The sequence below is a fragment of the Silene latifolia genome, chromosome 11 (genome assembly GCF_048544455.1).
Source record: "Silene latifolia isolate original U9 population chromosome 11, ASM4854445v1, whole genome shotgun sequence".
NCBI classification, from domain to species: domain Eukaryota; kingdom Viridiplantae; phylum Streptophyta; class Magnoliopsida; order Caryophyllales; family Caryophyllaceae; genus Silene; species Silene latifolia.
The window spans coordinates 168,370,327-168,383,019 of record NC_133536.1 but is presented as its reverse complement, the minus strand read 5'-3'; the positions used below and the strand labels follow the sequence as shown (position 1 = coordinate 168,383,019).

The following is a 12,693-nucleotide window of genomic DNA, read 5'->3' as shown; positions in this document are numbered from 1 at the left end:
CTTTTGCGTACCCTCTGAGGCCTTTGTTACGCGTGAAAGATCCATCCGAAGAGAGCAAGCATAGGCTCGAGGTGCCATCTGAGAGGAGGGCGTTGACTCGACCTGAATTCGAGCAACGCTTACTTGAGTGTTTTTATTCTAAACAGTTATTTTACTAATATCATTATTAATATGACATTATTATTTATTATTGTTATTAAAAATATTATTAGTAAAAATATTAATAATTATAGTTGATAATAACAATAATATTTAATAATAATATTATTATTATTAATATGATTATTTCAGTTTAATTCAGTTTAATTCAGCTTTATTCAGTTCAGTTCAGCTCTATTCAGTTTAGTTCAGTTCCATTCAACTTCATTCAGTTCAGTTCAACTCCATTCAGTTCAATTCAGCTCAGTTCAGCTCAGCTCCATTCAGTTCAGTTCAGCTCAGCTCTAAAAACCCAGAAAGAACAGAAGTCTCTGCAAAAAAAACTATAAAAATCAATCAATGTGTGCTTAGGGGCTTTTGTGGGGGTTTATTTTCTCTGGAGTCTCTTCAAACACACTTTGTGTTGTTTCTTTGATCTTCCGTAACAAATTGAAGACATCTTCACACACACAGGTAAATCATATCTATGGATGATTGTGCTTTAATTACTTATGATGCTTGTAATTTTAGCGATTTACCCATATAGTCAAAACCCTAATTCCTGTGTTTAATTTATGTAATGATTGTAAAGATGAGTAATGGAAGTGAGAAAGGTTTAGGAAGCGCCAAGACACCCGCTGATTTTCTTAAATCAATTCGAGGCCGCCCTGTTGTTGTTAAGCTTAATTCTGGTGTTGATTATCGAGGTAATTCTTTCAAATCTCCTTTGTGTTTATGATGTTTTGTTCTACTGAGTTTCTGTAATTAGTAAGATTATAGTACTACTTGTTTTTCTTTTTAAATCAATGTTGATGACAGCCTCTTTGTGTTGCTAAAATAAGGGTAAGATTGCGTACATCCGATCCTCCCTTACCCCGCAATTTGCGGGAACCATTTGAGGCACTGGGGTAATGTTGTTGTTGTTGTTGTTGATACTTGTAGGTTGTGATTGGTGTATACTTTCTTCGAGTTATTGGCTATAGTTATAGTAAGTTCAATATTTAAGCCAGGTGATGTTAATATGTTATGGAATAGCATCGTAATTGCACAAGGTGGTTGCATTATTTTGATGCGATGGGTATTGGGTTTTGGTAGCCACTGATGAGTTAATCGTTGTGCGATTATAGCAGGATGAAGTATGTGGCCGTTTCTTTGAGTTTCAGGACATAGGCATTTACTGCTTTTGAGCAGATTACTTAATCAGACATTGTTTTTAATATCATTTTGAAAGCCACTCACCATGACACCATAGACGAGCCATGTACCAAGTTCTATGGTTGGAGGTGGATTTTGAATTCATCACGTTTCTGTATCTGTTTCAGAACACTCGACCAAATTCCTTCTAAATGAGTTTATGATCTTGAGCAAGACTTTGATCGTCTATGACTCTTATGTATTAGCCCGTACATCCCTTATTGTATATAGGAAGTTTGTACCATCACATCCAACCTACATACCAATCGTCTTAAGATTGTTAATTGCTTCAGCATTATTTACAAACCTTTTAATCGGCTGTTCGTCAGTTCATATCTTGCCGTTATCCTGTACTGAACTTTGGTGTCTTTGATTCGGCTTGGCCTTTTAGTTGCTCATTTGTATATGTGAAGCTTTTAGTGAGCTCTCAGATTACTTTTCACTTATCACATGTGAGCTTGTATTGTAGATTTCTCAAGAATTTGGAATTTATTGAGCTATTACTCTTTCAAGTAATGTTTGGTGTAAGATGAAATTGTTTTGGAGTAATAAATTAGCATCATTTTTTGGAAATCTATAAAAAGTTGCTGTTCTGTGGGGGTAACTGGGTAAGGTTGTATATGTCGGTATACATACATCGTGATACATCCGACCTTGATTATCTGCAGTTTGAGGGAGCACGTGAGGTACTATGATAATTTTGTATCATGAATTTGCATGTGAAATCAGTCACTTGTTCCAGTGGTGAGTAAATTTTGAATTATTAAGGTAGACAAATTTCTCGCTACACGTTTAGAAGTGACAACCTTACTTAAATAGTTAAATGCCCAACGTCCTCGACATAGGATTGATATAAGTTAAATTTTATTCTCTTATTGACGATTATGCTTAGCAATTGAAAGAGGGAATTTTGTGATAGAAACCAAAGCCTTTGCACCTATTTTTGTTCTTTCTAATTCCTTGTTTTATTAAGAGAGAAACTTCTTAAACATGTGAATACACTGAAATTATCTAATATGGAAATAAGAGCATTCTACTACTTGTAATAGGGAAGGGGCTCCAATAATGTTCTCTAGTTGGACACATGTACATATCCAAGCGTTGGACTAAACATGATTTAAAATTTTAGAAACAGGGACTCTGTCATGGTGTCTAAAATAAGGATACGGGTGCGGGGATACGTCTTTAAAACAAAAATACACTTCTAAACTTGAAATATTTCAACTTTTTTAAGTAACGAGGAACATCTTTCATTAGCAACCTAGGGCGATACACCTTTGAGAGACCAAACCCCGAGAGATATGCGACAGCACATTAAGCCGACACTCTCTTTTAATAGACCCCGAAGGTGCCCGTGCAATAACCGCATACTGCCCATGCAGGGAGTCGAACCCGGGACCTCGCAATTCATGCCATTGCATGCTTTGAGGGTGACCCGCGCTCCACTGCACTCACAACACTTGGTTATATTTCAACTTTTTTTAAAGTATAATGGGAATGAGTTTTTTTTTTTTTTTTTTTTTTTTTTTTTTTTTTTTTTTTTTTGTGTGGAAATGTAAGCTTTTATTAATCCAACCAAGCACCAATTACATAATTTCAAGTGATTAAGGGGGAAACCTGTAATCACATACAATAGATAATTCTACAGCAATAAAAACGTGAGTTACATGAGCATTCTTCTCTTCAGCCAATCCTCATCCTTCCTGGCAAGTGGTAGTTTTACTTGCCCACGCACTCTGTTTTTGATAGTATTCTGCAGCCCCTGAATTAGTGAACCGGGCGTATGCAAAATTTGATGTATTCTAGCCTGCGTTACTCCGACACGGCTGCCAGGTGGCGTGTCGCGTGTCAGACACGACACGGTGGCCGACACGACACGTGACATGTGTCTGACACGGCTTTGCCGGAAACGACACTGACACGGCTGTGACGAAAATGTCAGCCAAAAATGAAAAGTGGAACTTACGTGGCACTCTGGTAGATACGGGGATTACTGTATAAAGTTCAATGTTAATTCTTCAACGAAAGATGAAGGCCGGCCGTGTCGGCGCCGGAGAGAGTACAACGGTGGATTTTTCGTGAAGAAGAAGAAGATCTGGGTTGGGTTATAGTGAAGAAGAAGAAGAAGAAGGGTGAAAGTACAATATTTTTCGTTTTGTTTGGAATGGTGGCGGCGGCGTTGCATAGTTGTGAAAACTGAATAGTTGAAAAAAGTTATGACCTAATAAAAGTTGACTAGTCAAATTTCTCTATTTTTAATTATTTTTGTTAACAAGTCCCAAGGCAACTCTTTGTTTCCATTTGCCAAGTTTAAAAAAGGTTCAGTTTATTATTTATGTTTTTTTTTTGGCAATCGACTTTATATACGAACTAGAATTTTTATTTTTATGGAAACTGTATGTTTATTTTTAAAATTTTATTTTTATTTATAAAAATATCGTGTCTTGTCGTGTCGTGTCAGTTGATCAAGACACACCGTTGACCGTGTCGGGGTAATTCAGAAATTTCGTGTCACACGCCGACACGTGTCGGCGTGTCGGAGTAACACTGTTCATTACTCCTAAGCACTCATTTCACCTATGGGTGGTAATTTGGGGCAGGCTCCGTACAAAGAGTAGACTGATGCATATGGGTATCTGTGCTGATTGTACTTGCTGCATCTGTGGTACTGGTGTTGAGGACTTAGATCATTTGTACTGGTCTTGTCAATACAGTGCTGCTACACTGACCATGCTGAGTAACTGGCTGAAAGTTGATATTCCTATTATGCTGACATGGCAGTGGTGTGTAACAATGAGGAAGAGATCTAATCTGCAATGGAAGATTGTGGTTGCTACTTGCTAGCATTGCTAGGTTCATGTATCTGATTTGGCAGTCTAGGAATCAAGCTATAAGTTTCATGTTAGAGATTGTTTCATTAATGCTTATACTGGGGATGCTTGGCTTAAAGGGGATAAGGGGTACACTCCTACAACTGGCTGGTTGGTCATCACCCTATGGTTGACTTGCATAAGTTCATTTGTGTCGCGTGTCGGACACGACACGTGTCACGTGACACGTGTCTGACTTGGCTTTGCCGGAAACGACACTGACACGGCTGTGACGAAAATGTCAGCCAAAAATGAAAAGTGGAACTTACATGGCACTGTGGTAGACACGGGGATTACTGTATAAAGTTCAATGTTAAATTGAGTGCTCTTAACTTTCTTGTTACTATGCAAAATTGGATCATGACATGTGTCACAACTCCTACCTTCACTATAAATTTGAATGGTCAAATGGCTGGGTTCTTTAATGGCAGGAGGGGGTTAAGACAAGGGGATCCTTTGTCCCCCTTGTCTTTACCTTGTTTATGGAGTATCTGAGCAGGGTGCTTAAGGTGGCTACTGAGAAATGCAAATTCAGGTATCATCCCCTTTGCACAAAGCTAAAATTTATTCATCTCATATTTGCAGACGACCTTTTGCTATTCTGTAGAGGTGATCTTGAATCTATTTGTTATTTAGAGCCTTCCAGACTTTTTCTGAAGCTAGTGACCTCCAAATGAACACTTCCAAGTCCAATATTTACTTTAATGGTGTGGGAGATGATGTGATTGCTGAGGTGCTGAAAGTTTCTAATTTCTAACTGCTCCAAGGGACAGTTGCCTTTCAGATACCTTGGTATTCCCATTTGCTCTAAAAGACTCGGGAAAATGGATTGTCAGATTGCGGTGGAAAAGATAGTGTGCAGGATCAAGAGTTTGGTGCTAGGAAACTCTCCTATGCTGGGAGGTTGGTAATGGTTAAAGCTGTTCTGTTGGCTTTGCATCAATACTGGGCATCTATTTTTGTATTGCCTGTCAGTGTGATTCATAAAATAGAGGCCATTTGCAGGAATTACCTGTGGAGTGGTGGAGAGACATTTATCGAAGCACCTTTGGTGGTTTGGGAGCATGTATGTAAGCACAGAAACAGGTGGGAATAAAAAGGCGCACAACCTGGAATGAGGCTTTGATAGGAAAGTATGTGTGGTGGTTGGCCTCTAAAGCTGATCACCTATGGGCACAATGGGTGGACCATATTTATATGAAAGGCAGAAATTGGAGGTCTTACCAACCAACTATTAATTCCAGTTGGGCATGGAGGAAGATCTTTCATGGAGTGTTACTCCAACACGTGTCGGTGTCGGACACGTGTTGGCGTGTCCGACACGAAATTTTTGAATTACCCCGGCACGGTCAACGGTGTGTCTTGACGAACTGACACGACACGACATGTTATTTTTATAAATAAAAATAAACATACAGTTTCCATAAAATTAAAAATTCTAGTTCGTATATAAAGTCGATTGCCAAAAAAAAAAACATAAATAATAAACTATACCTTTTTTAAACTTGGCAAATGGAAACAAAGAGTTGCCTTGGGACTTGTTAACAAAAATAATTAAAAATAAAGAAATTTGACTAGTCAACTTTTATTAGGTCCTAACTTTTTTCAACTATTCAGTTTTCACAACTATGCAACGCCGTCGCCACCATTCCAAACAAAACGAAAAATATTGTATTTCACCCTTCTTCTTCTTCTTCTTCACTATAACCCAACCCTGATCTTCTTCTTCACGAAAAATTCACCGCTGTACTCTCTCCGGCGCCGACACGGCCGGCCTTCATCTTTCGTTGAAGAATTAACAATGACTCAACATTTGAGCAAGGAAGTCCCACTCCAGAGAATCATATGCTTTCTTCCTATCAATTTTAATCATACACCTTGGTGAGACTGATTTCCTACCATACAATCTCACTAAATCCTGGCAGATGAGCACATTCTCAACAATCTGCCTTCCTTTGATGAAGACCGCCAGATTAGGACTAATACAAGCCGGGTACAGAATTCATGCGTATATCCACATTGTGTTGTGTTGACATGGGTATGGTTCTAAAAGTGAAGAGTGGAAGTAAGATTAGCTAGCATGATGGAACCATTTGTTCTCGATATGAAGACAATTTTTGTACTTACCATGCCAGACTACTATGGACAATGTTAAGAAGGTATTCCAATCATTGAAGACCTTGATAACTTCATTTGAATTTTACTGTACTAGTTTTTTGGATATATACTTTTAGTAGTATTGAGATTCATGTAAACAATAATAGGAGGTAGTTGAATGCAAGTGATGGAGGTCAATGCCGTTTTACAGGCCCTGTGTTATTTAGTTTTGTTTGTACCATGAGAATCAAGTTAAGCGTTAATTCATTAAATATATGCAGGCATTTTAGCTTGCCTTGATGGCTACATGAATATTGCCATGGAGCAAACGGAGGAGTACGTCAATGGACAGCTTAAAAACAAATATGGTGATGCGTTCATTCGCGGGAATAATGGTATGAACAGTGAACCTGAATATGTATCCCATTTGAATCTCTTCTAGATAATTAATTAATGTCTCCTATCCAAATGCAGTGCTTTATATCAGTACAACAAAGAGGACACTCGCTGATGGAGCTCAACTTTAGAAATTACTTCATTGAAGGAATGTTCAATCTAACTTTTGGAGATGGTAATGTTTAAGATTGATGCAAACTGCGTTGCCTTTGTCAGTTAGTTATTCTGGTTTCTATGGCGGTCTAGCAAGTAGAGCTTTTTTCTTTTCAAGATCTTTTAGAATATCAGATCACCGGGTTGGATTATTACTGTAATTCTAATCATGCTGTTTTTAATGTTGGATTATTATTCTATATTCAAGAGGACTTTGGCCTCATTTTAGATGTCAACAGAGGAACTTTTATAAGAATACATTCTTAGTGAAATTATTTATCAGCAAATATTTTTTAAAAAGACTCCATTACTGCTCCTAGTTATGCAAGGCATCAACACCCTTCTTCCACTCCATCTGACAGGAACCTCAACAAGCCAACATAAATGGTTCGAACATTTGAGATGCTTCAGCGTGTCACGAATGCAAGCAAATGCTAGACGAAATACATGAGGTGGCGAGCAACTCAAAACTTGCATTGGCAGACTAAAACAAAGTTAGCATCCACCAAATGTATTTCATGTTCAACAATGAATTATTTCTGAAGCCACCAGTTACAGATTTGCTTCAACTCAGTAGCTATATATTTGATGGCTCTTCAACTCAGTAGCTAGATATACTCGGAAAAAAGAAAAAAAACATTTCATCTTCTACAATATGTTGGACACCCCAATATCATTATGCCCTTTTCCCTAAAATTAAAAGACCAATTACTACAAGTAGCAGTGTGGCAATATATGTTTCTTACAACCCACCAAGCATTAACAAGAACAAGAAGAACGTTTAATTGCACACGAAAAAGTGCCCCAAATGACCTGCATACAAAGCGAAAAATATGATAGTAATATTGGATATAGTACTATGATAGTAATCATTTTAATAGTCAAAGTAACGATATTAGCGGCGAGCAAGAGTAGTGAAACTAATAGAAGTAACAACGGGAGTAGTGAAATTATCAATGTTAATGTGGCAATAGTAAAAGTAACAATAATTATGTAACAATAATTATGTAACAATAATAGTGAAAGTAACAGTAGTAATAACGAATGTAATAAAAGCAACAATACTAACAACAAAAGAAAGTATATATGAACAATTAGTTAACCAATCGATTTAAGTAAATTATTAATAGTGGGAGTATAGTGAATTTGCCTCATAATTTATTTCATCGTAAATTTAAGATATATTATAGAAAAATAGGGAAATATAGCAAATCACCCCCATAAGTTTGATACTATGTACAATTAAGTCCTTTAACTTATAAATGTAGCAAATTGGCTCATAGGTTTCTCTTAATGTGCAATTAACTGTTGGAAATGATGGCTGTAAAAGCCAAGTTAATTTGTCCAACTTTCCATTTGATATCCCACATCGGTGGAGTAGCTTGGTCTCCTTGTGTTTATATTGTCTTTTGTCTATCACTAGCCAATTGTGTGGACCAAGGAGGCTTTTGTTGGGATTGTTGAGCCTGTGGGTTTGGGTCCAAACACACACGCGCGCCGGCGCGGCCCGGCTCGAGCTCGGGCTTGGGTAGAGCACCTGCGGTGCGGGCCAAAGGCCCCCTTTTAATCTTTTTTGGGCTTGTGTGTAGTGGGCTGTCCACATTCAGTGTACTGGAAGTTGTAATATGATCGATCAATGGAGAGTATTAGTGGCGCGATTAAAGAGTCGTTAATGCTCCACTAATTCCGTTTTGATTCGCCGCATTTGTGGAGCGATTTTTGGCTCCGTCGCCGATCTTTTTCGCTATAAATAGATCATCTCGCATCTCTCCGTAACACACATCAACAATCACTCTCCTCTCTTTTTCTTCTCTTCTCTTAAATTTCGGGTAATGATAGTTATCTTCGTTCCAAGTCTCACGAGCCCGAGTGGGCGAAACCGAGTTGGAGACCGTAGTGTTATCCTTGGGGAACTACGGCACTAGCCGATCGCCACCACGGTCGCACCGGAATATAGTTTTCAAGGCAGTGGCTCCGTTACCACGGCACTTCGATTCGGGTTATATCTCTTCTGTTCTTTTCGTTTTTCATTGTTGCTGCATCTTTACTCCAACAATTTGAAAACTATATATCTGTTGTTGTTAATTTCAGAATAACAATGTCGTGCATTTTAGCAAAAACCCTTCCGATTTGACTAAACTTGAGAAATTAGACGGTCATAACTATAAGCGCCGGTCACGTAAATCTGTTAATGTTTTTCGAACAACCGGAAATTGATTATGTCTTTGTTTAGTGACCCGCCCGCTCTCGTTAAAGAGGGTCATTCATCGAGACCGTAGAGAACACCCCTCCCGCTAAATCGTTGTTAAGTCAAACGAAGAGGATATTAAGAAATTTGATAAGGACAATAAACTTGTTAGATGCCAGCTTCTAAACAACATGACCGACACCCTTTTTGACCTATTTATGGTTCATAAGTCCTCCAAACTGATATGGGAGTCCTTAGAGGCCAAGTATGGGGCTGATGATGCGGGGAAAAAGAAATATGTTGTGGGTAAGTGGCTGGAATTTCAGATGGCTGACGGGAAACCCATCATGGAACAAGTTCATGTCTACGAGAACCTTTGTGCTGATGTCGCGTAATGGGGAATTTGTGGGCAAGGGTTATCTGTCTGGGGGTCTTTTTGTATTGAACACTGATTCAGTTTTTAATAATAATGCATCTACTTCTGCTTATATTGCAGAGTCTATTGATGTTTGGCATGGTAGATTAGGTCATGTGAATGTTGACTATATTAAAAAACTTAGAACTATGAGTTTAATTCCAAGTTTGACGAGTCAAGAATTCTCTAAATGTGCTAGCTGTGTTGAGGCTAAATTCACAAAGAAACCTAGTAAACCTGTCACAACTAGGAATACGAGTCTTCTTGAGTTAATTCACACCGACCTAGCTGACTTCAAAAATGTGGCAAGTAGAGGTGGAAAGAATTATTATGTCACCTTTATAGACGACTGTTCAAGGTACACCCGTGTCTATCTGCTTAAGACTAAAGATGAAGCAGAACAATCGTTTATAAACTTTAAAAATGAAGTCGAAAATCAACTCGACAGAAAAATTAAAAGGGTAAGGTCTGATAGGGGTGGTGAGTATAAATCTAGTTATCTAGCCGACTTTTGTGCCGCTAACGGCTTAATACATGAGACTAGTCCACCTTACTTACCTCAGTCTAACGGCGTAGCTGAACGAAAAAATAGAACCTTAAAAGAGATGATGAATGCTATGCTTTTAAGTTCGGCCTTTTCGACGATATGTGGGGAAGCAATTCTATCGGCTTGTCACATTCTTAACCGTGTACCTCATAAGAAACTTGACAAGACACCCTATGAAATTTGGAAGGGCTATCCTCCTAACCTGAGTTACCTTAAGGTGTGGGGGTATTTGGCTAAAGTGGGTTTTCCAGATTTTAGGAGACCTACCGTTGGACCAAAGACCTATGATTGTGTTTTTATAGGTTATGCTCAAAATAGTTCTGCTTATAGATTCATGTCTTTAAGTGACCGTTCTATATCTGAAGCTAGAGATCTTTGTGTTTTTTGAGCATGTTTTTCCATTACAGAAGAATGTTGATTCACCTCCTAGTTTACCTGTTACATCTGTTGATATCTCTTCACATGCTAGTAGTAGCTCTTCTATTGATCATGTTGTTGAACCTAGAAGGACTAAGAGACCTAGATGTCCAAAGAACTTTGGAGCTGATTTTGTTTCAACTTTGTTTGTTCGAACATGGATACACTTTGTTTGTGCTAGTGATGAATTTGTTTCAGCTTTTTTAATAGAAGATGACCCAAAAACGTATAGTGAGGCAATGAAATCAATTGATGCTAATTTTTGGAAAGATGCTATTAAAAGTGAACTTGACTCTATTGTGTCAAATCAGACTTGGGAGTTGACTGATTTACCTAAAGGTAGTAAACCCATTACAAGTAAATGGATTTTTAAAAAGAAAATGAGACCTGACGGCACAATAGAGAGGTTCAAAGCTAGACTTGTAGTTAGAGGCTTTACACAAAAGAAGGGTATTGATTATTTTGATACTTACTCTCCTGTGACCAAAATTTCGACTATTAGGACTCTTATCGCCTTGGTCGCTATTCATAACCTTGTTATACATCGATGGATGTTAAAACCGCTTTTTTGAATGGTGAACTAAGGGAAGAGATCTATATGTCTCAACCTGAAGGTTTTGTGATTGAGGGTCAAGAGAGTAAAGTGTGTAAACTGAACAAGTCTCTTTATGGACTGAAACAAGCACCTAAACAGTGGTATGAGAAATTTAACAACACTTTGATAAGTAATGGCTATGTGGTTAACAATTCTGATTCATGTGTTTATTCAAAAGTAATAGAATCTGATTGTGTGCTTATATGCCTTTATGTTGATGACATGTTAATACTTGGTAATAATTTAGAGGTGATAATTAGAACCAAAGAATTTTTGTCATCACAATTTGAGATGAAGGACTTAGGAGAAGCTGATGTTATCCTAGGAGTTAAGGTCATCCGAAACCCCAATGGAATCTGTCTAAGTCAATCTCACTATGTTGAAAAAGTGTTGAGAAAGTTTAATCGCTTTGATGATGTGCCTGCTAGAACACCCTATGATCCTAGTGTAGCATTGTGTAAAAACTTGGGCAAGAGTGTTTCCCAAGAAGAGTATGCTAAAATCCTAGGTAGTGTGATGTTTTTAATGAACTGTACTCGACCAGATATTGCTTATGCAGTTAGTAGACTGAGTCGTTATACACATAACCCTAGCAATGAACACTGGAATGCTCTTCGTCGTTTACTAAAATACCTAAAAGGAACAGTTGACTTATGTTTGCATTATAGTAAATTTCCTGCTGCGTTAGAGGGATATTGTGATGCGAATCGGGTTGCAGTGTAACGATGAGATCTGTTCTACTAGTGGTTATGTCTTTACCATGGGTGGAGGTGCTATATCGTGGAAGTCTTCTAAACAGACTTGTATTGCACGCTCTACCATGGAATCGGAGTTCATAGCTCTTGAGTTGGCGGGACAAGAGGTGAATGGTTGAAAAACCTTTTAGCGATATACGGTGTGGGGCGGACGGCTAACACCGGTCTCCCTGCACTGTGACTCGCAGGCTGCTATTGGTGTTGCAAAGAATAGTGTCTACAATTCAAAGAAGAGACACATTCGAATAAGGCACGCTGCAGTTAGACAACTCCAAGACAATGGAGTGATTGCTTTGGACTATGTGAAGTCCGAAAACAATCTTGCTGATCCCTTTACTAAAGGGCTGGCTAGGAGACTAGTCGTTGATACGTCGAGGGGAATGGGGCTTAAGTCCTTAGGTCAAGAGTGAGACTTGACTAGGTCTAAAGCTTATTCCTATGGCGTTGTATGATTCATAGCCTTTATGGTGGTGCTTTTGAGACGCACTTGATGGATCATACACCAGGTTGGACTTGGGTCCTTAATGACTCATGTGAGAAGTGCTATTGAGAAGCACTTGAGTCACCTACGTAGGTGTAACGATCATTAGACTATGAGAAGTCTTCTGAACACATCTATTAGTACCGAGATAAACGCATAACTCTAAAAGAGCGCGTTGCACTTTCGCGGAACGATCTTAATTCTGAAGGTATGATATGTGTTGTGGGGGGGTATCGACCGAAGCTCAGCTAGGAATTCAAATCGCAAGATATTCTCTCGCTGTAAGTAAGTTGTTTCCTCATTTCACTAAAGTGTCAATTCAAATCGTAAGATATTGATACCTAAGTATCCAATCCTTCCTTTACCCAGGAATTTCTTCTCTTTGCTTTTTCTCGCCATCTGTGGGGGATTGTTGGAAATGATGGCTGTAAAAGCCAAGTTGCTTTG

The 12,693-nt window shown here is 38.4% G+C and overlaps 1 protein-coding gene across 2 annotated transcripts; it reads left to right on the top strand.

The window, feature by feature from the left end:
• The first annotated feature begins 481 nt into the window (after positions 1-481).
• Positions 482-7,135, top strand: LOC141612057 (sm-like protein LSM36B). Of its 2 annotated transcripts, none has more exons than XM_074430758.1 (4): positions 482-612; positions 722-845; positions 6,581-6,694; positions 6,774-7,135. In XM_074430758.1, exons 2-4 carry the CDS (start codon positions 731-733, stop codon positions 6,824-6,826), a joined length of 282 nt encoding a protein of 93 aa, XP_074286859.1. In that variant the 5' UTR covers positions 482-612; positions 722-730; the 3' UTR covers positions 6,827-7,135. The 2 variants fall into 2 exon arrangements, with proteins under 2 accessions (XP_074286859.1, XP_074286858.1); XM_074430757.1 differs by having other exon boundaries at positions 484-612; positions 731-845.
• Positions 7,136-12,693: the final 5,558 nt, after the last annotated feature.